This window comes from Camelus dromedarius, chromosome 14, assembly GCF_036321535.1.
Source record: "Camelus dromedarius isolate mCamDro1 chromosome 14, mCamDro1.pat, whole genome shotgun sequence".
Taxonomy (NCBI): Eukaryota; Metazoa; Chordata; class Mammalia; order Artiodactyla; family Camelidae; genus Camelus; species Camelus dromedarius.
In genome coordinates this window covers 7,249,572-7,274,715 of record NC_087449.1, presented here as the reverse complement: position 1 = coordinate 7,274,715, position 25,144 = coordinate 7,249,572, and the positions used below count along the sequence as shown (strand labels likewise).

The window sequence follows — 25,144 nt, the reverse complement described above, 5'->3', positions numbered from 1 at the left end:
AGAAGAGATACCTGCAGACAAATAGCTGTAACCGGTGATTCATATATTATTGATGGGCATAAAAGTATCATTTAAGAAATAAACAGTAAGCGAATTCTTATAAAACACTGTAGAGGGAGAAGTAGCTATTAAAGACATCTTCAAGTATCTCAAATTTTAATGTGCAAATGAAACCCCAGGGGATCTTACTGAAGCAGACTGATTCATAAGGTCTAGAATAGGACTGCAGGGTTTGCAGTTCCAGCCAGAAGATGCTGCCCATGCTGCTGGTCCACCGCTCACTGTTGAAGTGGCGGGGTTCTAGGTTCTAGGAAATGTTTAACCTGAGTGCTCGAGGGAGTCGGGGATGGGAAAGAGGGTAGGAGAGTGAGAATGGAGGATAGTTGGAGTCAGATGGCTGAAAGCTGTGACTCTCACACACACTAAGACATAAAAATTATAGTTTTTAGGCACCAAATCTAACCATTCTAAATTGGTAAGTTCACAATAGGCATTGTTTTTCACTTTGAAGAAGTCACTTGTTTGTGGTAAAGATCCTGGCTTATTTCTCACTGGGCAGGAATAGTCATTGTTTTGTGCTATGCTTTGTTTCTTTCAAATGTCTGTGTTCTGTTCTGTATATCATAGCACAAAAAGTTATGTAGCCTGACTCAAGTCTGTAATGACAATAGCCAAGTAACGTAAGAATCTTTTGCTCCATAATGTACTAAAACGTAGAAGTTTAAATTTACAGAACTTTCCCTTGAATTTCTCTAGCAGGTTGCCTTCATATAAAATGACTTACAATGTTAAAAGGGACTTTTGTAAGTAGTCTAAAGACATTAACTAAAGAAAACTACAGACCACAAGAGCATGAACACTGATGCAAAATCCTCAACAAAAGTCTTAGCAAATTGAATCCAACAATGTGTGAAAATAAACACACACCACACCACACGGGATTTACTCCAGGTATGCAAAGTAGTTCAGCATTTGAAACTCAGCTAATGTAGTCCATCATACCAATGGGCCCAAGGAAAAAAATCACCATCACATCAAGAGATGCAAATAAAGCATTTGACAAAATCCAATACCCATTCATGATTTAAAAAAAAAAACTGTCAGCAAACTAGGACTAGAGAGGAACAGCGTTAACTTGATGAAAAACATCTTTGAAAAAAACTAAAGCTCACATCCTACCTAGTAGTGAGGAACCAGAAGCTTTCCAGCCAGGATTATGGGCCTCGTTACTAAAAATTAGGCCTTGAAATTTATCAGGGATTCCTGCCACAATCAGAAAGTGCGGAGAATCAGGAGAGAGATGTGAAGGTGCCAAGTCATTGGCCTTAAGGCTTGTGCTTTTGCAATTTTAAGCAGTCTTTCTCTACCGTTCGGTCACAAATATCCTCTGCATTTTCCTATAATACTTTAGTTTTACCCTTCATATCAAAGCCCATTTGTACTTCAAATTGGCATTTGATAAGAGATAGGGAGGCAGCTCAATTTTTCTATGTAACAAAGTCCATTTTCAGCAAGCTATTCTATGAATCAGGGATTGGCAAGCCTTTTCTGTAAAGAGCCAGAAAATAAGTATTTGAGGCTTTGAGAAACATACTGCCATCTCTGTTGCAACTACTCACCTCTGCCCTTGTAATGTGACCGCAGGTGTAGACAACGTGTGAACAAAAGGGAGTGACTGGGTTTTACATGAAATAGTACTTTAATTTTTCAAAGATAGGTGTTTTTTTTTTTAGAGCAGCTTCAGATCACAACAAAATTGAAGAGAAAGTATTGAGAGTGATACTCCCTGCCCCCACACAGGCACAGCCTTCCCTACTATCACATTGCACACCTGAGTGGTACACCTGTCCCAACAGATGACCCTACGTTGACACATCATCACTCAAAGTCCAGACTTTCCATCAAGGTGCACAGACTCTTGTCACTGGCTGTAATTCCACAGCAGGAACAGAATGCCGTTAGGGCAAAGCAAAACCCCAGGCCTGACACTGGGTCAGTGGTCTCACGCTTCCACTGAAATATTGCTAATCCAAAAACCTCACCAGGGGTAAAGTATTTATCAGATAATAAACATGATTTCAAAATTCACAGTGCATTCTAGCAAATTCTAAAGTGATTATGATACAAATGTTAGCGCTAAGCCAAAAGAAAAAAAATATGCACCGAGAGATTCAGATTTTCCATTTTTAAAAAGCCACAGGTACTACAAAAATAGCGTATGTTAATTGCAAAACCTCACATTTCAACACCCAGAGTCATTATTATGAAGGTGATTATGTTAAACAATAAGATTTCAATGTCTCAAGGCTATTTTCATTTAGCTCTTAAAGTAAAATTAAAAATGAACAAAGCAAGAGTTTGCTTTGAGAAAACCTTATTGCATACCATTGAGTTAATTTCTTCTTGAATAAATAGCGCATAAAAAAGATTCATGTTGTGAAAATCCCTGAAACTTCCAATCAGAGGTCTGCAAGGAGTGGAGACTTTGCTTTTGTGTCTTTTTAAGGCATACATTTCCCACTTACTTTTAAGTTTTGAGCATAATTGTTTTCTAAAATATTTTTATTGTGAGTTACAGAACTGCAGTTCGGAACGCTGAAACGCTGCTCTTTTTCTGTGAGACTGACCGTGCCTGGGAGGCGTAGGCTGTGCAAATACTAATAAAACCATCCCCATGGGACTGAGTCTGCCTGACACATGCACTTTAATTCTCAGGGATGTACAGGACGCTCTTTCAGCTTTGTCCTCCAACACTAAAGGAAAAGAGAAAACTTGCACACGAGTGCTCATTCTGATCTTCTCCAGAACAGCAGTATCGGATAATAGTTGTCCTTCAGAACCAAACATGGGACTGTTAGCTGGTAATGGTTATTTCTTTCTTATTCTTCCCTTCAAGAGATTTTTTTCTTAAACGCAATGATTACAGCAACCATCCTCTCTCTCACGGCAGCCCCCTAAGAATGGTCTAGACCAGGGTTATGAGTTGCCTGAAGTCAGACCAGGTACTGTTTTCCACTGACGACAGAGGCAGCACAGTCAGAATAACTGGAGGCAAGCGTGTGAGAGCTCAAGTGAAGGGAGGCAAAGAGAGAATACATTCCAAAGTGATGGAAAAATGAACAGTGAAGGACAAGAATCCAATAGTTTCCCTCACCAAAGTTAGGGCTTTCTTTCTTTCTTTCTTTCTTTCTTTCTTTTTTATAAATAACCCTAACATAAAGTTGCAAAAACATTAAATATTTCTTTAAAAATATAAACATAGTTCTTGATGAATTATAGCCATCAATTTGCTCAAATAATAGTCTTCGAACTTACTACATCTGATCTTAAAACACCCATTTTGCCTCACCACTTGGCTACACATTAGAGTTCCCTCCAGGGCATAGATTAACCTGACAGCTACTTTTTACAACAGCAGAATATAGATCCTGGAGGGTCATCTTCTAATCTGAACTTTCCAGAATCGGGTAGATCTTTGCACTCTGATATAAACATACGAAGTTCAGTCTCAGGGAAGCCGTCTTGTTGGTAATGCTATACAGAAGAAAAAAAGTTTTCGTTAATAAGTCCCTTGAAAATGGCTTTATTTCAAATTCAAAGTGGATCATCTGGCAACAGAGGGGATCATTCTAAAGGGATAGTTTAGTCGCTTCCAAGGGTTTTCGTGGAGAGGGAGCCTCTCGACGCACTTGTGGGTTTGGCTGAGGTAAAGTGGGTGCAGGATCCTGAGGTGCCTCCTGAGCTCTCTTTTGAGGGTCTGATTCCACCCAAAATGGGCATGTTGAATCTGAACCTGAGACCCCTCCCAAGTGGGAGCCAGTCTGCACACCCTTTTGGAGTCTGTCTTCCTGACAGACAGGTTTATTTCAGGGCCTCATGTTTATATGAGTTCGGGGGTCTAAGATCTCTAGAATGCGCCCTGACCAGAAAGGCTCAGAAAGGGCTCACCCATCTGACGAGGGCTCTGAGCGCATGGAGGAAGATTAACATCTAAACTACAAGTCTTAGGCTAGAGTCAAGAGTTGTCAGCTCAGCTTACTCTTTAAGGCCTTGGATGTCACCCTGGAACAATACAGAGTTCCCTGCACGCAGAGCTGAAGGTAGCGCATTTTTACAGCACCACGGGAGGGGATCTGGACAGGAACAGCTACATTCTTTCCTACTCTCCTTGGTGACTCTAAGCAAGTCTGCCAAGCAAGAATTGAGAACAGTCAGTTCCTGAAGTCTGACTTGGTAAGAACGATGTCATAGCCCTGGCTTCATGAGCAAGGTATTTGTAATTATCAATTCATAATCCATCAGCTGCTCATGGCCTTCCTCCTTATCCATTCACATGGCATCGTGTTCCACCACCCTTCTCATGCTCAGAACGAAAATTCCCCAAGTGGACATGTCGATGCTTGACAGTAGGTTGTTAGGAAATTTAAACACATCTGGACATATATTCTGCCTTTCCATATTTCAAAAGGCTCAGACTGATTTTTAAAATATCCAGTGTGAGTGACAATATGAAAGGCAACAGCTTTTCAAATCATGTTCCTGACTGTGTGATGCACACACGGCCCATGCTTGACCAATCAGTCCCAATGCTGCTTTGGAGACCAGGCCTCTGGGGTGGCCCATGCAGGGCCTCGCAAATGGGGGTCGTTACAGCACACTCCAAATGAAGAGGTCGATTTGTCTTTACGAAAATTGGATTTTGAAAAGTTTCCCACAGAATTTTGACTGTCTGAAATGCCACCTGCTTCACTCACCCAATACCAGCTGATCCTTATAATTCTAATAAAAGGTTAGACAGCTTGTTTGAAAAAGCACAATTAGAGACAAAACTTCCAACATTCTGGAAATTCTACTTTCCCTTCCTTTCTGTTTGTCAGTGTCTAAAATTGAAGGCCTTCTTCCCTACCCTGAAGAAATGACCACTCCATCAATGCCTCTCCCCTGCAGGCACTGTATTTTATTGCCACTCAAAAAGTCCTAGAAAAATGCTGCCTCTCCTGGTTCTTGACGAACCTACCTTAATCGTTTCGTATGTATCAGTGATCAGTGCGATGAAGAGGCTTAAAATCATGTAGATAAAGAGGCTGATGAATGAGTAGAGGTAAATTCTGCTGAACAACCAGACCAAGTAACTTTTTCGCTGCATTTTTGCAAATGTGGCAAACATATCATCTCCATTTATCAGAGAGAAAAGGCACTCAGAGACCATGTTCAGAGAACGGAACTGGAAAAACAAAAGAGAAAAGTTCATTTTACTACAATGTTCCTTCCCATTGGAGACTTTGATCATGACACCATATTAAAAATAATGGGACCAGAGATCCCAAGTTACTTTTTCAAAGAAGCAACCAGGGTAACTACAAGCATTTTTTTTTTTAAATAGGAGAAAAATCACACACAAGTTTAAAAACATGTGCACATTGGAGAGACCCAGGAAAACGGAATCACTTCTAAAAAGCATTTCTTCTGTGAAACACGTAACATGTATAAGCCTACAGTTTTTCTTGGAATAAGCAGTTCCTTCTTGGTGCTCCTCTTAAAAGAAGCAGCCTGAGCTGAAGACAGACGAGTTGGTCTACAGCCTCAGTGTTTTTCTGAAACAAGCCTTAGGATGAGCTCCTCCCCTTTACCTTCCTAGAAAGAGATTCTTGAAATGCTTCTGCAGAGAAACCCAGGTCCTGACCATGCATGCTCATGGTTCTTGTTTTAAAGTTCATTCTATTCAAGATGATGGCAATATAGCCAAGACTATAACTCTGATAAACAAAATCTTCAAATATTTCTATGAGTTTCTCCTCACTACTTAAAAAAAAATAAAGTCACATTTCGAGAACTTACCTAAAATAGCCCACTCTGATATACACTGATGAATCAAATGGACAAACTTAACTTTGCTGATGGTAAGAATGACTTAATTATCTGACATATTTCACCAAAGTGAAATCACTTATTCTCTCAAGCTGGTCCTACTTTAGCAGTTTATAAACATGGCAAAAGATATACTACCTTCGACAACTTAAGGCTGTGTCACCAAGTAAAAGGAGCTTATTTTGAAAGAACAACAAGCCACTGGCACTATGCTCAGTGCTTAATAGCAACAGGAACAAAGCTGCTGTACCTTTTCATGGTAAGGCCCCAGCACAATCCAGCCACAGAAGCAATAGCCTAAATAAATCATAGCCACACAGCAGCAGAACCTGATGACGCTGGGCAGCGCTGCCTGCAGGGTCAGGATAAGCAGCTGGGAAAGCAAAAGAAGTCATTAGAATCCCCTTGTCCTTCAGACAAAGCAGAGCAATCACTTTGAAAGATAAAGAGCAACAGCTTGGAGATCTATGGAACTCCTTACATTGTACTTCTGAAAGAAACCGAGGTATCGGATGACTCCGAGCCACACCAGCATGGTAGAGGTCCCAAGGAGTATGCTACAGACATCATAACTTGTTAGACTCTAAACGGAGTGGAGAAAACAATCATTATAGAGTAGAAATTCATTCCGGCAAAAATTATTTATTGGGAAGCAATGAGTCAAGTGTTGTTCCAGGACAAAGCAGTGAACAAAGTTCTGTGCCCTCATGAAGCTTATATTCTACTACGGGGAGAGAGATGAGAGAAATAAATTAACAAAACCCCGGGTACATTAGCTGATGGTGAGGGCTGAGGATAAAATTCAGGGGTGGGGATAAGGAATGGCTGTGGGTTGCATTTTAAATAGGGTGACCAGGGACAGTCTCACTGAAAAGGTGGCATTTGAGCAAACACATGAAGAGAGGGAGGGAGCAAGCCAAGCAAAAGTCTAGGGGAAGAGCTTTCCAGGCACAGGGACCAGCAAGTGCGGCCTCCTCAAAGCAGGAGGGTGCCTGGCAACACAGTGCATCTGGCTGGGGTGAGCAAGGAGGAGGCGGGGAGTGTGGAGCCACAGAGTGAGGGGGCAGGGAGTTTAGGGCCTCACGGGTATAATTTAACAATTTTGCGTTTTACTCTGAATAGATTGGGGAGATTTGAGAACTCTGCACAGGAGTGATAGGATCCAATGTTGGCTCTGCGGCTGGGAGCAGATTGTTAGAAGAGGGAGATGGCTATTGCAATAATGCAGATGAGAGCTGAAGGTGGCTGGGGCCAGGCTAGTAATGGTGGAGGGGATGAGGTGATTCCTGCAGCAGACAAATAGGATTTCATCTTGGATTAGATATGGAGGAGAGGGGATAAGTCAAAGAGAGGAGTCAAGGATAAATCCATGGCTTTTGTCTTGAGCAACTGAAAAGAGTTGCCATTAACTGAAGTTAGAAAGGCCGTGGAGAAGCGGCTTTGGACTGTAGAAGTGGAAATTTCAGGACCTCTGTTTCAGGTATGTTAAATTTGAGAGGCCAAACAGACATCCAGGTGAAGATGTGAAATAGACAGCTGGATGGTCGGGACTGGAGTTCAGGGAATAATTCCAAACTGAGGATATAGATTTGAAAATTATTGAACAATAAATACTATTTAAGACAATGGGACAGGATGAGATCAAAAGACAGTGGCAGAAAATAGGTGGTGTCCAAGTAACACGCCTTGAAGCACTGCCACTTTAACAGGCTGGTGAGATGAGACCGAACCAGCAAAGGGAAGCCAGAAGACCAGCCAGTGATTTAGGAGAAAAACCAGGTAAGTGACAGCCCAGTGAAAAAGTTCATCAACAAAGAGGGAGTGCTTGCAGTGGTAAAAGCTACAGGTAGGTCAAAATGAGGATAGATAACTACTGGACTTAGCAACATGAGAGGTCACTGGAAAACACACCTTCCGTGGAGTGGCAGGGCAGCCTGATGGGAAGAGATACAAGAGAGAATAGGATGAGCAGGGTCAGAAACAAGATTAAAGACTCTTTTGAGGTCTTTTGCTATATAAAGGGGAGCAGAGAAATGGGAAAGTAGCTGAAAGGAGAACAGGTTGAGATTTTGTCTTTTTAGAAAGGAGAAAAAACACATGCTGATGGAAATGACATGGCAGAGAATGAGAAACTGATGCTGCAAGACAAAAGGAAGACTAGATGGAGCTCTGCCCTGGAGCAAGCGAGCGGGGACGGCGTCTGACAGGCACACGGAGGAGCTGGCCTCGGAGAGTCACTACACAGTACATCCACAGGAACAGAGGAAAAGCAGAGTGTATGGGCACAGGTGCTGGTAGGCAGATAAATGAAGTGGGAGTTTGTGGAATTTCTGTTTTTTTCTATTGTTCTGTGAAATAGGAAGTGAGGTTATCAGCTGCGAGTGAGGATGGGGCAGGAGAATCAGAGGTTTCAACAAGAGAAAAAAACCATGAAATTATTGGCTATAAGACAGGGGGAGTGAATGATTTAGAATAATGTAGAAAGATTGTTGAACACCATTAAGGGCTCATTGAGGTTAATGATAGTTGAGGTTGGTGAAAATAAAGATTTGCTGCAAATCTCCCCTTCCTTCTCTTTTTTTTTTTTTTTGTTCTCTAAAGTTAAACGTCTACTCCAATGATATAAACTACAGCTGTAAATAGTGGCAGCTGCTCCGTGTCCTCGCTTTAAACCCATTCTTGCTTTCTGAGGTGCATACTTGGGCTGTCTCCCCCAACTCCCTTGCAGTTAGATGCAACTAAATTCTCTCCAGTAAAAATGAACAGAAATGAAGGCTGCCATTCCTGAGCCAAGGCTGTAAGACTGTGAGAGACCTACCACCATACCACGTTGTCCCTTCCGTGCGCTGCAACCTGTTTGTAAGGCAACCTGGCATCAATCATGCAGTCTGGGTGAGTCCTTAATGCTCAGCAGAGAAACAATGGGAGAATCCTGGGTCCCTGAATGACTGCGTGGAGCTGAGCAGTTGTCTTGCCAGCCTGGAAAACCCACCCGAACTATTACATGAGGGAGAAATACGCTCCTGTCTTAACTGAGCCGTTGCATTTGGGGTCTCTGCCCAGGAATCTGAACCATAGCAGGTCCCCCACATGGATCACACTCAGTTGTAGTCAAGGCTAGAAAAATATGAATTTGAACAAGATTAGCTTGAACAGTACTAGTTTTTTTAATTTGCTTTTTGCTAGGGGGAAGGTCGATATCCAGGCTGGGTTAGTCCTAACTTAAAATAGAAAACCTTCTAGTACATCAGTGGGGAAAGTAAGAAAATGGGAATATTCTCAGTGTGAATGGACAAAGCAAACAGCTGCAAGGACTCACACAATAGTAGCCTGGCCTCATCCCCGCGTCCAGTCCTACTCTTTTGGCTGAAGATTCTGCCATTTCTTGTAAGAACAACAGAACTACATTTTACCTTAGTTACCTTGGTGTGTATGACTTTTGGTGTGTGTGTAAGAATTCACAGGCTCCACCTCCAGAGTTCAAATTTGGTAAATCCAACACAGGGTACTTTTGCCAGGTACTCAAATGATTCTAATGCAGATGACTGCAGATCATACTTTGATCAGCCTAAGGGATTTCCTGACTAGATTTTTTAAAAATTGCTGTTATTTCAGATTTACTCAATACAGTGTTTGAAAGAAATCATTTACTCAACAAATTCTTACATTTTGTAAAAATAAATGACTTTTAATGCAAATCTGATACTAACAATGGCATAAATAGGAAAAAATTTTACCTTAGCTTGGATTTCCATTTTCAGAATTGATCCAATAATTGTCAATATGTCACTAATAATAATCATAATATACCACCCATTGACGAATTCCATCCGATCAGAAACAGAAACTTCCTTCTTATAATGGAGGAGGAAAAAACTGACAAATTCCTTTAGGGAAAAGAGGGGAGGCACAGTGAATTTCTCTGTCAATCAAAAAATAAAGTCCATCGCATTCCTAGAAAACGGCGACCCCTACCTGCTGAAGCTGAAGTCCTCTGACCATAGATCGAACACACAGGATTAAGGAAGCCAAGCACGTGAGAATAACAAAGGCATCAAAGATCATCATGTAGTGAGTATTCTTCTGAACTGGAAGGAAAAAGGATTGCCTGCTTAGCCAGGGAGACATTAATATGCTGACATATAATCGTTTTTTTTCCTTTTCATTTCTAGCCTCATTTATTTTAATTGCTGCACTGCATACTTTAGTACAGACGTACAATACTTTGTTTGTAAAGACACTTGGGTTGTAATGTTTTTTTCCCTACTACAAACCATTCTCCAGGTCCTGTTTGTGCACAGGGGCAAGTGATTCTTTTTTTTTTTTTATAAGTATAGTTGATTTACAATGTTGTATTAATTTCTGGTGCACAGCATAGTAGTTCATTTATACATATAATATATATTCTTTTTCATATTCTTTTTTGTTATAGGCCATTACAAAGTACTGAATATAGTTCCCTGTGCTATACAGTAGGACCTTGTTGTTGCAAATGACTGTTTAAGTGGATGAATATCCAAAGATGGAATTGTTGGGTTAAGGTGTATGTATCTGTTTAAAAAGAGATCTAAGAACTTGCTCTCCAAAAACATCACGCCAGTTTACATACCTCCACGCATCTCCACATCTTCTCGATCTTCGGGTATCAGCATTCTTTACTTTTTTCCAATCAAAAAAGCAAATGATTTGAAATGCCATCTTTATCATGTACCAAATTGTTGTTTGTATTCAAGCACCATATCGTTCCCTTCTGACATTTTTGTGTGTTTTAATGCCTAAGACAAATACGTCTCATTATTCTTTCCTAGAATTTCTGCTGGCTAGGCTTGGCTTGTTTACTTTTCCATATATTCTTTAGGATCAAATTGTTAAATTCCAATAAAAATCCTACTGGTAATTTTTGGAGGGAAATATGTTAATGTACCGATGAACTTAGGGAGAACTGACATATTCATGATGTTGAATTGCTTGTCCAAAAACATGGTGCGCCTTTTCATTGATTCAGGTCCTCTTCTTGCATCCTTCAGAACCATTTTCAAATTTTATAGGATCCTTCACACTCATTTTTCAAATAATTTAAATAACTCAAGCATTCATTCCACGAAGACAACAAAGAGAAAAAGCTCTGATACACATTCTTCCATTAGTAGTAAAAGAAGGTTTAAAGTTATTCTTTTAAAAATCACCACAACCATCAATCAAAGCTCTTTAATTATCAGCTTGTAGTCTTTTGTTCTTAATACAGGCAGGACCTTTCCTATCTCATTAAAATATCCTTATCTAAGTATAAAATACTTCTTAAGCACCAGATGTGTTTCTACATGCTGTGAATACAGCTGTGAGCCAGGTAGACAATGACCCCGACCTTGTGGAACTTCTATACTACTCCAGTGAGACAAACAAAAAAGGAAACAAGTAAATGAACAAAACACTTTCAGGTAGGAGTGATATGAAGAATATAAATCTGAACAGCTAACATGCATTGAGTGAATTTCTTGGCAAGCTTAATTCCAAGCATCTTATAGGTTTTAACTCATTTGCACCTCACAGCAACCCCTACAAGGTGGGTATGATTATCCTTGCTCAGCAGGTCAGAAAACAGAAGCGCAGAGAGGCCACAGAGCTTGGCCAGGGCTCCACAGCCAGTCAGTGGCAGAGTCAGGATTTAAACCCTGGTCTGTCTCCAGCATCCATCACTCTGTTCTTGGCATCCCTTGTTAGAAATGTACACTCTCCTGCCTTACCCTAGACCCACTAGATCAGAAACTGCACTTCCCCAAGCTCTCCGGGGAACATCTGAGCACTGTTGCTGAGGGAGCTTGGTGTGGGGAGCAGGGAGAAGACAGGCTCACGTGTACTGCACAGTGGAGGAAGGCCTCACCAAGGGGCAGTAGGCTTTAGCTGAGACCCGAGTGACGAGACGGAGCTACCCATGCAGAGGTGCTGAGGGCCCGTCCTCCAGATGAGCACAGCCAGGTGAAGAGGGGTGGGCAGGGAGGGCTCCCCATCACGTGCTCTCTATGAGCTTGTCTTTCCTTGACAAGTTAGATTGCCCTGCACAGACGGAGAGAACTCAAGAGCAGCTCCACAGTGAAGCAGCCCTTTAACGTTTGTCAGGAGGCATCTAGTTTAGATATACGAATATCTAAATCTACTCTAGAAAAAACTTTAAATCCAAGAAACAGACATTTGCGAGAACGCCTATGTGCCTGGCACTTCCCTGTGCTCTCACTTTCCCTATTCCCAAGTTTGTGGAGAAGTCGTCCGATGCTTACAGGTGACAAAGTAGGCTTGTGTTTCAAATAAACAATTTTGTGATTGAAATAAAAGTTTGTGATTCAAGATCCTCATATATTTGAAATTACCTATTAGTGAAAAAATAGTAGAATGAAGTTTTGTTTTATTTACTCATACTCCTCATTACTACTCTGAACTTCCTGAATCCATCAGTAGGAAACCCTAAAGCAGTCATTTATCGAATTCCAGTCTGAATAAGGACTCCCCTCACGTCCCTAGGCCCCGCCCCAGACCTGCCGACTATCTCGCGTGGAGCTGGGGAAACTGCAGCTCAGCAGGCCCCAGGGTTGATGCTTCTGCTCCCTTGAAACTGAGACCCCCTGACAAAGCCTCGCACAACACACCGTCGCTTACCAGGGCCGAGGAAATGAGACAGACAGATTCCTCCAATTCCACTCCCAAACTCTCAGTGGTACTCAGTTTATACCTGAATTTGTGTCCATATTTCTAGGAACATACCCTTTCCTCATTTAGTCTACTTTTTTTTTTTAACCTAGGTAGAAGATAATTACAACATGCAGGATGCTTCAGGGTCAAATCCTACCTGACCTCTCCCTGCCTGTGCGACCGTGGACACCAGAACTTATGTCTGAGCCTTAGCTTCTTCATCTGTGAAAACAGGGAAGCTGCCTACCTCAAAAATGCTTTAAAATATTAAAGTGAGGGAAATGTAGGTGGAAGTACTTATGCAGTAAGCACTCAGTAAATACTGGTTTCACTCTATGTGATTTTTTTTTTTTTTTTGCTGGGGGGATGGTACTCTTTTTTTTGGTAAGGAGTGGGCCAGTGAAGGTTACATGGAGAAAGCAGGAAAAGCCATTTCAATGAATAATAACTTAGGAATTACTTGGAACACCAGATAACTACAATGACTGGTCTACTTGCAGAGAAGTAGGGACTTGGGTATGGTCCAGTTCTTTCATTTCATGTTCCAAATATCCCTGGGACCAGTAATTTAATGACTATTTAATATTATTTAATAACCATCTTGAAAACTAGTAAAATTCATCACTTACTTGATCCAGATACATGCCAATCTCTACATTCTCTGATGGAAATGTCATTATCTAAACTTATTTTAATTCTTCCACTGTGGGCTTTGTTGTCAAATGTTATCTGTGAAAAACAGGAAAAGAGTAAATAATATACCTATAGGTTTTAAAGCCAAGATACCTCTATGCATTTATTAGGAAATCATTCTTCCAAGATTATGGGAGACCCAGATTCTCTGGTTCGATCTATTGCTAACTCTGTTCAGCCTTGGGAAGTTCCCTTTATCTCTCCGTGAGCTGAGAAGGCTGAACTAGATCTTCTATGGAGAATGTTTAGTCTTAAAACTCCTATGTTTCTAGGACAGTATTCAAGCCCTAAACCACTTATAAAACAAGACAGCTTCCCATTCTAAGCGTCTCCATTTGCCCTCTTGAAGTGAGAAGAGTGGGTGCAAGTGTGCCGTCCCCGCCTTCCAGCTGGGCCTCAGCTGTTAAGATTTTTAATGCTGTTGTAATTCTTACTAACACAGAGGCTCATTATCTCTGTGTTGAAACATTTCAGATGGAGCTTTTTTGATTTTCCTCCTGGGACTAGAATTCTTTGGCATTTTAGAACCGTATGTATTACAAAGGGTGTGGTCACAGGGAATCAACAGCCATGTCTGGCTTCAACGATAACCATTTCAGGACACCAGGCACCAAGGGGGACAAAGCCATGCCAGGACACCCTTCATATTCTTCCAGTCTTCCCCTTCCAGCTCCCTCCACTTTCCCCTTGCAGAGACCAGGAAGGCAAGGTAAGAAAATTAGTCTGTTTTTTCTCTTTATCTTTTTATTGCCTCTTCTCTCAAGTCCTAAAGAAAAAAAAAGTTATTTTAAAGTCTGTCATTTAAATGAGTTTTACTGAAGATTCTTCATGTGGGATAATCAGATACCACATCAGATATAAGATTTCAAATAAGCTGAATAAGTCTAGCTACTCCATTTCTTCTCAAGTTAGACTCCAAGTTTCTTCCCATGATAAACAACCAAGGACATTGTTAGTGTCTACCCATCTCTATAGCCCTGAGGGACCTAGCCCACAGCCTCACACAAGGAAGATGCTCAGTATCATCTGAATGAGTCAGAAATCCTTGCCAAGGAGAAACCATGCTTTTCCACACAAAGAGTCTCAGGGTCTTACAAATAGTAGGTGCTCATTAAATATCTGTTGAGTGAATAAAGTTTGGCTTAATGTCAATCACATCTAAGTAAAGCCTAGAAGATGAATTCTTTAAAGAAGAAGAAAAAATACTGGATATAATTAACAACAGATTACATAATTCAGAAAAAAAATTGGTGAATTTGAAGACACAGCAATAGAAACTATCCAGAATGAAATACAGAGAAAGACTGAAAAATAAAACAAAAAAAGAGATCTGTGGGACAACTTCAAGTGCCTAAATATACATGTATTGGAATCCCTGAAACATAGGGGAAAGAAACAGAAAAATATCTGAGGAAATAATACTGAGTAAATGTCAAATACAATGAAAACTATAAACCTACAGACCCAAGATACTCAGTAAACCCCCAAAATAAGAAATATGAAGAAAACTACATCAAGGCATATCACAGTCAAATTGTTAAAGCCAGAGATAAAGAGAAAATTTTTAAAGCAGCCAGAGGAGGGGAAGTACATCCCATACAGAGCAACAAAGATGGAGACGACAGCTGGCTTCTCTTCAGAAATAATACAAACTAAAAGAGCAACATCTTTAAAGTGCTGGGGAGAAAACAGTCAACCTAGAATTCTATACCTAGTGAAACTGTCTTTCAAGAGTCAAGATGAAATATTTTTTCAGACACATGGACGCTGAAAGGATGTATTTATTACCAGCCTTGCTGCATAGTATGAAATGTTAAAGGAAGGAAAATGATACCAGATGGGAATGTGGAGCCACACAAAGCAGCGGAGCGCTCTGGAAACGTAACGACACGGGCTAATGTAAAGACGCTTTTATTATTAAGTTGATTTAAAGGACAACTGACTGTTTAAAATGAAAGTAACAATAGTGTATTGTTCCAGTTTATATCTGGAAGTAAACAGTATGACAACAAAAACATAAATGCCAAGATGGGAGAAATGGAAATCTGTCGTTGTTAGGTTTTTATGCTGCACATGTAGTGGTGCACAGTCATGTGAAGGTAGGCTGTGGTAAGTTAAATATGTATACTATTAACCCTAAAATAATACAATAGAGAGTTGTAGCTAATAAGCTAACATATAGGATAGAATGGAACCCTAAAAAATTACTCAATTAACCCAAAAGAAGGCAGAAAAAGAAAGAAACCATATTAATAATCACATGCAATTTAAATGATATAAGCACCTTAATTAACAGGTAGAGATTGTTAGGTTGGATAAAAAAGCAAGACTCAACTGGATGCTGCCTAACCAGAAACACACTTTAAGACACAAATAAGTTTAATAAAAGGATGGAAGATATGCCATGCTAATACTAATAAAAAAAAAAAGCTGGAAGGGTTGTAATAACATCAAAGTAAATTTTAAAGCAAAAAATACTACCAGGGTTAAAGGGTGCTATTGCATTAGGCTAAAAGAGTTACACAAGAGTGAACACAGGACCCTAGCTGTGTATACACCTAGCAGAGAGCTTTGAGATACATGATGCAAGAACTTATCAAACGGCTGTGAGTGAAGGCTAATGCACCACTTTTACACTATAAATCCACTGGGCACACAGAGCATAATAAACAGCTGTTGAATGAATCAAATATCTACTATATACCAGATACTCTGGTAGGTCCTTCATATGTGTTACCTTCTATCTTGACAACAATTTTGTCAGGTAAGTGGGCATTAATTCTGTTTTACAAGTGAGAAAACTGAGGCGCAAACCAATTAACTAATTTGCCTACAGTTACGTAGCTACATAACTGCTACTAACTGGTGAGCTGACATTAAAATCTAGGCTTGTGTGACTCCAAAGTCCTTGCGTTTTATAGCAGGCGTATGCCGCCCCAGTTCATTTTTACTTAACGCAATAAAGTTGGACTAATGGCTTTTATTATCAAACTACCTTATAGGATATAAGTTATACCATAGCTCTATGAGATGCGCTGCTAAACCCACAAAGCATGGGAGAGCTCAGGGTAATTCTACAATAATGGCAAAAATATAACATCTGCAGGTAGCGAAAGGCCAGGTTGCTCTTACCGTTGTAGTGAGTCATGAGAAAGAATCTACATTTCACAAGCATTTCATTTACTCAGTCAACAAATATCTGAGTCACCTACTATGTTCTCTGAAGGATGGAAAGATAAATAAAATGGTTCCTGCCTTCAAGGAGCTTTCAATCTAGCAGAGTTGATGATAAACACCAAGAAAATCCTAAAGCAAAGGAGAAGGTGGTAAGACACACAAAATACAAAAAGAAAAACAAAATCTGGGAGTTCAGAGCACAGAATGTGTTTCTAATTGAGGAATCACAAAGAGGTCTGGGAAGGAGATGTCAGCTGATCTAAGCCCTGAAAGATTATAAAACTTCTGAAAAGTACAATTTCTCCATGAGAGACAGAGAGAAAGAGACAGAGACAGAGGAGAGAGAAGACTGTGGGTAATAGGTCAGTTTTTAAAAAATCAAGTAATTTTGAAAATTTATAACTTGCTGATTAATATTAGGATCAAAATTTGGAGCCCAAATAAAAATAGTTTTATAGTTAGTGCTTTTTCTTATTAAATGATATGCATAATTATTACTTTATACTATATTCTGAGAATATTTTTAACCTCAGTCTCAGAAAATTTTATTTCTAACAGCCAACTGAGCAACATGGACACAGCCTTTGATACAAACTATCGGTGAAGTAATAGAAGTTTGGATCCTGTGCAGGCGAGTTGTTACCAAATGCTGTCCTGCACCTGCCAGTACAGTATCACTTAACTGACTGATCCTCGTGAGGTAATGAACTCACAGGGGAGGCATCACTGTGCTCCTTAATACCAGCAGATGAAATACACAACCAGAGAAAACTGTTTTTCTCCAGGCAGGAACCAAATTCAGCCCAGCCCACACTTACAGTCAGGGTAAAGTCGTAACAGTCAGGAAGCTCATGATGACGAATGGTCTGCAGATTAATGGCCTTCAGTTTAAACTGCAGCTCCGTTGTTAGGAGTCTGGAAGACGGGAGACTTTAGTGCAGTGAAAACACACACACACACAAACACAAGCTATGCTCCCACCTGCCTCCCTTACCTGTGAAAGTCCAGCGTTAAGTTGAGTTTATTCTCTTCTAGTGTTCCAACGTGAAGAGGTTCATCTGGCTCAACAAAGAAACATTCTGCCACAGAAAAGAATAAAACATAACACAGCGTCTAAACTAAATACACGGAACTGCATCTTGAAAGGACCATATATTTAAAACTAGGTCATTCAGATTCTGGTATTTTCCTGAATGAAGATTTTTAAAGCTAAACATCCAACCACGGGGTTACAGTGACTCGTTTGTTTTTAATACGTTAAGTGACCGCAACATTTCTGGAGTGGATGGGGGTAAAGACAGACCTGAACTCTCTCACTAGGCTTCCATAGAATGCTATCTTCCTTTCTGTCTTTTTAAGCCCCTCTCCATTTTTGTATCCTAGGCACAGGTTTGAAGCACCTGCAGTGTCTAAGATTAAAATGTTTGTTTAAAGGATCTATTTTTTAAAAAATTATAAATTGACAATTTTTTCTCAATGAACGCTTTTTTTAAAAAAAAAAGGAAGAAAGTATCTCAGAAGGTTTTCACTAGCCAGTACCATAATCTTTCACTATTCTTCTCAAAGAAAAAGTCCCAGTGGCTATTGTTAAAGGTACTTACTTTTTAACTCAGTGACCTAAGCTAATGGTTTACGTACAAACTGCAAATAGCACTTTGCTAATAAGAATAAGCTCTGTTATTCCACGTTCTGGTTCTCATTCCTTCCCAACCTACCCCCGAAGATACTGATAGTGTCAGGAATTTTGAAGCATACCGTTTTGGAAGGACAACACCTGTCTTTCTGACTGGCTTGTCAAGCCCCAGGGCAATGGAATCCAGTGGCCAAGAACACAGCCTGGGTCAGATTTCAGCACTGCCTCTTACTAGTTTCACCTTGAGCAGATCACCTGTCTCAGCCACACTTTAGTCTTCTATAAAAATGGGCATAATAATAAACTTCCTTTTTTTTTTAAGAGTCATGAGTTATAATGAAGTACCTGACTCGTAATAATTTGATATAGTTCTTACTATGACCTAGTAGCACAGACCGAATCAATGTTTCCAGAGATGAAATTACAGATTTTAAGTATAAGTCAAGGAGTTAAAGATGGAGGTGCTGGCTTATAGAAGAACATCACCAGTTTCAATGTCTGGATCAATGTCAAAGGTAGCGTTTCCAGGCCAGATGTTTCCTTGCTTGTAGAAGTGCTGGCAGACTGCCAGAGCCGACCGCTCTGCGCCCTCGCTCTCGTAGGCGTGATTCCCAACGGAGATGTTGCGGAGCTGCAGGTACTTCAACCGGAAGGAGAAGCAGAAGTCGGGAGCACTCAGCCAGGCAGAAGTGAGGCCATGACTCCCCTCCCTCCTCGCCTTTGAGATGGCAGGTTCCCGCCTCCTGTCCAGGGGGAGGCTGGCACACTGGCATGCAGAGTAAGTGATGAGCCACTGCGCACCAGGACGGCAGAGGGCGAAGGGCACTCGTGAATTAACTAGACTTCTGAGTTGAAGTCTCACTTCTGTGCCTTGAGCAAGTCATAAACTTTCTGAGCCTCTGCTTTATAATATGCAAAATTAAAGGCTTAAGCCATATACTCTCTGAGGTTCTTTTCTCCTTTAAAGAATTACATTTAGGAACTGACTTTGACAGTTAGTGTGAAATACAAGTTTTATTTATCTTTGAACTATTATTTCCTCTAAGGTCAGAGTTTTGTTTTACTATAATATAGGAAAGGGGATACAACTGTTCCAGGCTAACCAGCAAAACTTTTTCTAAAAATAATATTTTTAAAATCTTTATCTTCGCAAGAATACAGTTTAGTCACTTTTATAGCAATATCCCCCTTCTAAAAGCCCTTCCATGGCTTCCTGTCTCTCAGAACAAATTTCAAAATTCTTTTCCAGAGCCTGTTAAGCCCGGAGAGATCTCGCCCTGTTTCTGCCCTCCTGCCCCTCACTCCTCTGCACACTTGCCTTAAACATACTAAGTGTTTTCCACCCTCAGGGGCCTTTGCTGTTGCCACTCCTGCAGCCTGAAATATTCCCCCCAAGACTTCAAGTCCCCAGAGAGGTCTTTCCTGACCACCCTGAGGCCCCTGCTAATATTTTATGCTACTTAATTTTTTTTCATAGCACTCATCACTGTTGGAAATCAAGTGATTTTGCTTAAACTTGTTTAAAATCCGTATCTTCCATTAGAATGTGAGTTCCATGGAGCAAGGAATTTATCAAGTCTACTGCTCTAACCCCAGCACTTAGAACAGTATTGTAAGCAAATAGGGTAGGGGGTCCCAGAGAATGAGACCCAGGCATGGCTTTCTTGACATAAGAGAAGCCATCTTTGGCCTAAGTCATTTTGTGACCTAAGCCTGGCCATGGTGCTGGTTCTTGAACTGGTCTCAGTAATTAATGAGCTTAAGGGAACAAAAGGAAGCAGAAACAAATGACTGTTATCAGACAAGAGAAGGAACAATAACAACGATAATTTAACAGCTGTAAAGACTCCCAGTTCTGTTTCAATAGTAGGATTAGCCGGAAGTGCTCAACCACCAGATCAACTAGAACCTAACGAGTGATGAAGTTAACCTTTTCTGAACCTCGTGACTTCAATCAACTACAGCTTGGACTCTGTGACCACCCAAGCCCCTTCATGAATGTGCTTGTACCCTTAGCTTAAAACTTCCCCCATTTTACTGTTCTGGGAGACACTGCTTTGGGAAAGATCCCCAGTGTTCTCCTTACCTGCTGCAAGTAATAAACCCTCCCTTCTCCCAGTCTTTGGCTTGGTTGTGTCTTTTGGCTCGACATCCACCAAGGGGCAAACCCAGTTTCCAGGTAACAGTATGAGGCACAAAGTAGGTGCTCAAATATTTTTGTCAAATTAACGGTGAGATGAAAATTACTATGATGGGATAGAAGATCTTCATTCACTAGAGTTAATCTTGCACAGTAGGATGGCACACAGCTAGGACAGGATTTGTGACTGTGGCACCGGTCTTTCTGGTAGCACTGGGAACATGAAAATGGGCTGGGAACAGAATTAAGCTGCATAGAGTGTTAAATAGCATTATGTCCTACATATAGGGGGAAACAGAATAATGCTGGAGATGCTCGGTTTTGAGCTGTTTGTTTTCCATACAAGGAAATAAGTGTATTAAGTCTTTCTAAAGCTACTCTGAGCCAAACTGGTAGTTTTATAGTGGGGGGGGGTAGTAAGAGGTAAACAGTACATTAAATGAAAAAGGAGGTAAAAGATATTGAATGTGGTAAGGTAGCAAGGAGACCAGTGTGCCTGGAATGCGGGGTGTGTAACGGGAGGTAAAGCCAGAAAGGCAAGCCGGGGTCATGAAGCGGTCACATCTGTATGGGGCCCAGTAGCTCTTCTGAGTGCTCACTACCTGTGAGGCAGCCCCCATGGGAATTACCCAAAGATCTGAGCCCTCCACCACGGACACTTGTGTGTCTTAAATCTTGTAAGATCTCGAAACGCAAAAGATCCAAGGTGCAGGGCTTCAGGTACATGCGGACATTATAAGCTATGCTACGGCTAGACTGCCTGCCTTGCCGTCCTCATTAGGCTCTTTGTGGAGGTCTGAGCACCTGCAAGAGACGGATGGTGTGGACTAAGAGTGTTGCCTGCCATCAAGCCATCAGCCACTGCAGTGGTGCTGAGGTTGTGACCTGAGGGGAAGTCAGGAGGGAGAAAAACAGGATACTAGCCCCAGGTAGTTAAGATGCATATTAAAGGAACCATTGCCCTGAGCCCAGACTCCTGCATCTTAACACGTAGCAAAGCGCTAAAACCATCAATCTGAGATACCTGTTTTTTGTGATTAGCAGTAATCTTTTGACGTACCACTACATGTTTTTGGTTTTGGTTTTGGTTTTGGTTTTTTCCAGCAAAAGCTCCTATATATCCTGGTTCCTACCTTAACTCCTTGGCATAGTCCCTCAGAGCCATCTGGGAGGCTGCCTTCCCAGGCTAGAGTCCTCAGTGATGTCCTTGAATAAAACAAAATTCTCAACTTTTAGGTTGTGCTTTTTTTTTTTTCAGTCAACAATGTTCAGGGACAAGTGTTAGGACTGTATCCAGCTAAGGGGCAGGTCTGGAGCCTGAGTCAAGGACGCTGGGACTGGAATGTGGTGTGGGACTATGGCTGGAAGGCGTAGGACCTGTAGGATTGACAGATGGGGCACTTAAGTGGCTACAGCCTCTGTGGGGCTTTCATCAGGCTGGGCAACTGTCCCCATTTGCCTCTGCAGCTCTGCCTTAAGAGAAGCAGGTTTTCACGCAGATCCATAGGTCCCAGGTCATCCTTTGAGACAATATAAAAATACATTAAAGGTCCTTACCTGAGTGGTGTGGCACGCAAGGTAAGGCAGACTAAAACGGGTTGCTTCTCTATTATAGATGGATTTTTTGTGGTGCCTCTGTGATCACCTGATCTGACACATACAATGAGTCTTTTGAGCTCATTCAATCATTCACAGACATCTGAGTGCCTATTGTGTACCTCTGCCTTTGTGGAATAAATATATCAATGTGTGGCACTGAACACTGTTATGTGTGTATGTATATATAAATGTGTTTGTGTATATACACACAATGAGGAGCATTGCACAATCAAACCTGTGATCTCAGGTGGATTCTTTAGAATCAGAAAGTGGTGGGCAGGCGGAGGGGAAGAAGGGAAGCCAACCAGAAGTAGGGATTTATAGACCATGCCTGAGCTGCAAGAGTAAATGGTTCCAAGACCCTGAGACCTTTAACCTAAGCAACTGACCAGAAAGAGAAGCAGGTCTGGGGAGCGGGTGGGAAGAGACTATGAACCTGCTTTGGACAGAGCGGTTCTGAGGTGCTTTGAGCTGTCTGCAGGCGGCAGTGTCAGCGTCAGTGACTCCAACTGCTCAGGAGTCACCTGTCTTGGCGAAGGTAGAGGCTACGGAGCGGGGGAAATTCTGCAGGAAAGGGACAAACGTTTGAGGACTGCCCTAATTTAAGGAGCAGATGAAAGAAGGAACCTAGTAAAGATGACCCAAACATGACCAAGGAAACCAGGATACAGTATAAAAATAACTAGGTCTTTGACATTCAAATGCATAAGCACGTATACTGAACAAAGAATGGTGCTGTTACAACCAGCGCTGGCTCAGGACGAGGCCCTGACTATTCGTCTGATGACATTTTAGGGCTCCACTCCTCAAGAAAACCAATTAGTCGTGGAAATAGCTCTAACGGCTGAGAAGTTACCGTCTTATCTGTTTGTTCTCTTTGGTGTCTATCACCTCAGCCATCAAGATATTCCCTTACAGCAAACAGGTCTTTCCTTCATACACATTTTCCCCTATCCAGTCTCTAGAATCACGTAGAATAACTGACCTCATTAACCACAAAAACTTTATTCATGAGCCTCGTGACCAAGATACTTTTTACCTTCAGTTAAAAAAAAAAAAAAAAGCCTGGAAGTGCCTGCTGTAAGACGGTGGGGAGTCACCTGCCCTAGGCAAACCCCACCCCAATTAAGTATATCTACTTGTAGACTAGTAGAAGGAATCTCCGTGCAGTTCTGTAATGAACAGGGGAATCGGATCAACACAGCGGCCTAAATGCCAAATACTATATTTAAAAGACTGCTTTTAGGCTTCCTAATAAAGGTAAAAATGTTTTAGAAAAAATTTAATGAACTGTTTACCTCTTGCCTCTACCCACTCCCCCACCAAACAAACTACCAACTAGGTTCAGAGTATCTTTTTAGGTAAACATAATAAACTTAAAACAAGAATCTCAGAGCTGAGTATCTCCAGCATTATACCGTTTTGTCCCTTACAAATGGTAGGACAATGCTATTTAACAATGAGGCTTACTGCTATTACTATAAAGACTTTGGGCCAATATTCACCATCTGCGTGCTGTCAGAAAGCCTTAGTGACACAAATACGTATTTTATCTCACTGTGTGTGGTTTGTGGCTAGATAATGAAGACAATGATTGCACTGTAATAATTTTTTGATGAAGAGTTGTAATAATTTTGAAATGTCGTCTAAGACTAACCCAGGTTGGAAACACTGACTTTAAGAAAGCTTCCAATGATTGCTACAAAATGGGAGGTTTCAGACTTGAGAAAGTACTGTTTGTAGCAAAAACAAATTGTCTAGAAACTCAGAATAGAAATTTGACTCATCTGTATGAAAAACAAGCTTACGTTTTTGGGTGTAGTTAATCAATGGTACAATAAAATCATTGTTATCTATGACATAAAAGCCTTACTTATTTTTTAAATGAACTTTCAGGTCTTGGTTACTATACACACTCTGCAAAGTTAATATTCTCAGTACTTGTTAAGGGCCCCTGAAAGTATAAACGCTGAAGACTTAAATGACCACTTACAACCAGGGTCATAGTTAATCATTTTAAAGCTTTGAAGTTCTCATGCCAAGCCCCAGCTCTGACTCTTTTCATTAAGTCTTTGAAGTTTCTGTCTCTCTGTTACTAAACTAAAACATTTCTCAACTTCCAGTTTTGTAAAAGTTTGTTGGCAATATTAAAAATTTTTTAATGGTTTTATGCATGTCATTATATATTTCATTAAAAAAAATTCACCCTTGTACACATGAATGTCAGTTTCTATTATGCCCATTGCTAACAATTCTGCAGGCTAATCTTTCTTCCAAGTAAAGAATGCACGTACTCTGCTTACCTGGTTCACTGCGAAGGTGATCTGATCGTACACCTCCCTTTGCGTGTACACTGCGTATGTGTCATCCATTCGGTCCATATATCCTTTTAGGAAGAGGTGTTTGAATGCTATAGTGTTCTCTTCCTTGAAAGCTACCACCATCTGGTTACTTAGCCCAAAAAAGATCAGCTTAAAAGAAAAAAAAGAAGTAAGAGGGTGAAAAAGTAATGAAACAAAAGGTCTCCATATAATGCCAATTTATCTATTCAAGATTCGATGTCTAATTAATTCTGAATACGTTCAATAGAAATTAAAGTTTTGGCAGCTGTGAATTAATTTTTCCTGAAATATAAGGTGGGTTTCCAGTTTTTAAACAAAAGAAAGTGACTTTTCCTGTTTTCAGCACTTATTTTCATGTATGGTCTCACTTATGACATTGTCCCCACCAACAAAAGCTTTAGGAGTTCAAAGAAGTCCTTTAGGAATTCTTAAGTTCAGAGACACAAGGTAACTTTGACTAAGGAAGTGGGAAGGTTTCCATAAGGAAGAAAGAGTAATAGAAACCCTGAAGTATGTGCAGAACTTGGGTAGGGGACATGGGAGGAGCACAGGGGAAAGGCTAGGAAGGTGGAGTGGAACTTAGCACTTTGGGGGGACACTGAGGCATAATTCAATTTGAGAAATAGCAAAAAAAATGTGAGCAGAAAAACTGGAGACAGATGGTTCAGGGGTTTGAACGCTAAGTGGAAGAGTTTAACATGAATTCTGCAGGACAGCAAGAAGGCCTTGAAGCAGGTGTACAATACAATGTGAGCGTTGTCTTACATAAGCCTAAGTCCTATCACCAGACTGTATTCCGGGGCTAGCTGCCAAAACTGTGACAAGAAGACCGAAAATAAAAATATTCTTTCAACTCGTCTCTAAATTAAAGTATGTTAAGATAACATATCCTTCGTATTCATGCAGGACTGGCCCCTGAGTTTTACATAAAACTCAGTTATTTACACACAAAAAAGTTGTTTAACTGCACTGCTGTCATATTCACATACACTCTCCCATCACACCCAC

At 40.8% G+C, this 25,144-nt stretch overlaps 1 protein-coding gene across 5 annotated transcripts in view; it reads right to left on the bottom strand.

The window, feature by feature from the left end:
- Nucleotides 1-1,652: 1,652 nt before the first annotated feature.
- Nucleotides 1,653-25,144, bottom strand: part of MCOLN3 (mucolipin TRP cation channel 3) — a 29,802-nt gene continuing 6,310 nt past the window's right edge. For 3 of the 5 annotated variants that reach the window (XM_010987166.3, XM_031465501.2, XM_064493385.1), the window contains 12 exons: nucleotides 24,098-24,265; nucleotides 18,542-18,695; nucleotides 17,417-17,501; nucleotides 17,241-17,337; nucleotides 13,182-13,281; nucleotides 9,844-9,956; nucleotides 9,606-9,755; nucleotides 6,350-6,451; nucleotides 6,119-6,241; nucleotides 5,018-5,224; nucleotides 4,040-4,187; nucleotides 1,653-3,534 (listed from right to left, as the gene is read on the bottom strand). In XM_010987166.3, the coding sequence (XP_010985468.1) occupies nucleotides 3,509-3,534; nucleotides 4,040-4,187; nucleotides 5,018-5,224; nucleotides 6,119-6,241; nucleotides 6,350-6,451; nucleotides 9,606-9,755; nucleotides 9,844-9,956; nucleotides 13,182-13,281; nucleotides 17,241-17,337; nucleotides 17,417-17,501; nucleotides 18,542-18,695; nucleotides 24,098-24,265 (1,473 nt within the window). In that variant the 3' untranslated portion in view covers nucleotides 1,653-3,508. The remainder of the gene's footprint in view (nucleotides 3,535-4,039; nucleotides 4,188-5,017; nucleotides 5,225-6,118; nucleotides 6,242-6,349; nucleotides 6,452-9,605; nucleotides 9,756-9,843; nucleotides 9,957-13,181; nucleotides 13,282-17,240; nucleotides 17,338-17,416; nucleotides 17,502-18,541; nucleotides 18,696-24,097; nucleotides 24,266-25,144) is intronic. The other 2 variants (XM_064493384.1, XM_031465502.2) reach the window with 2 other exon arrangements.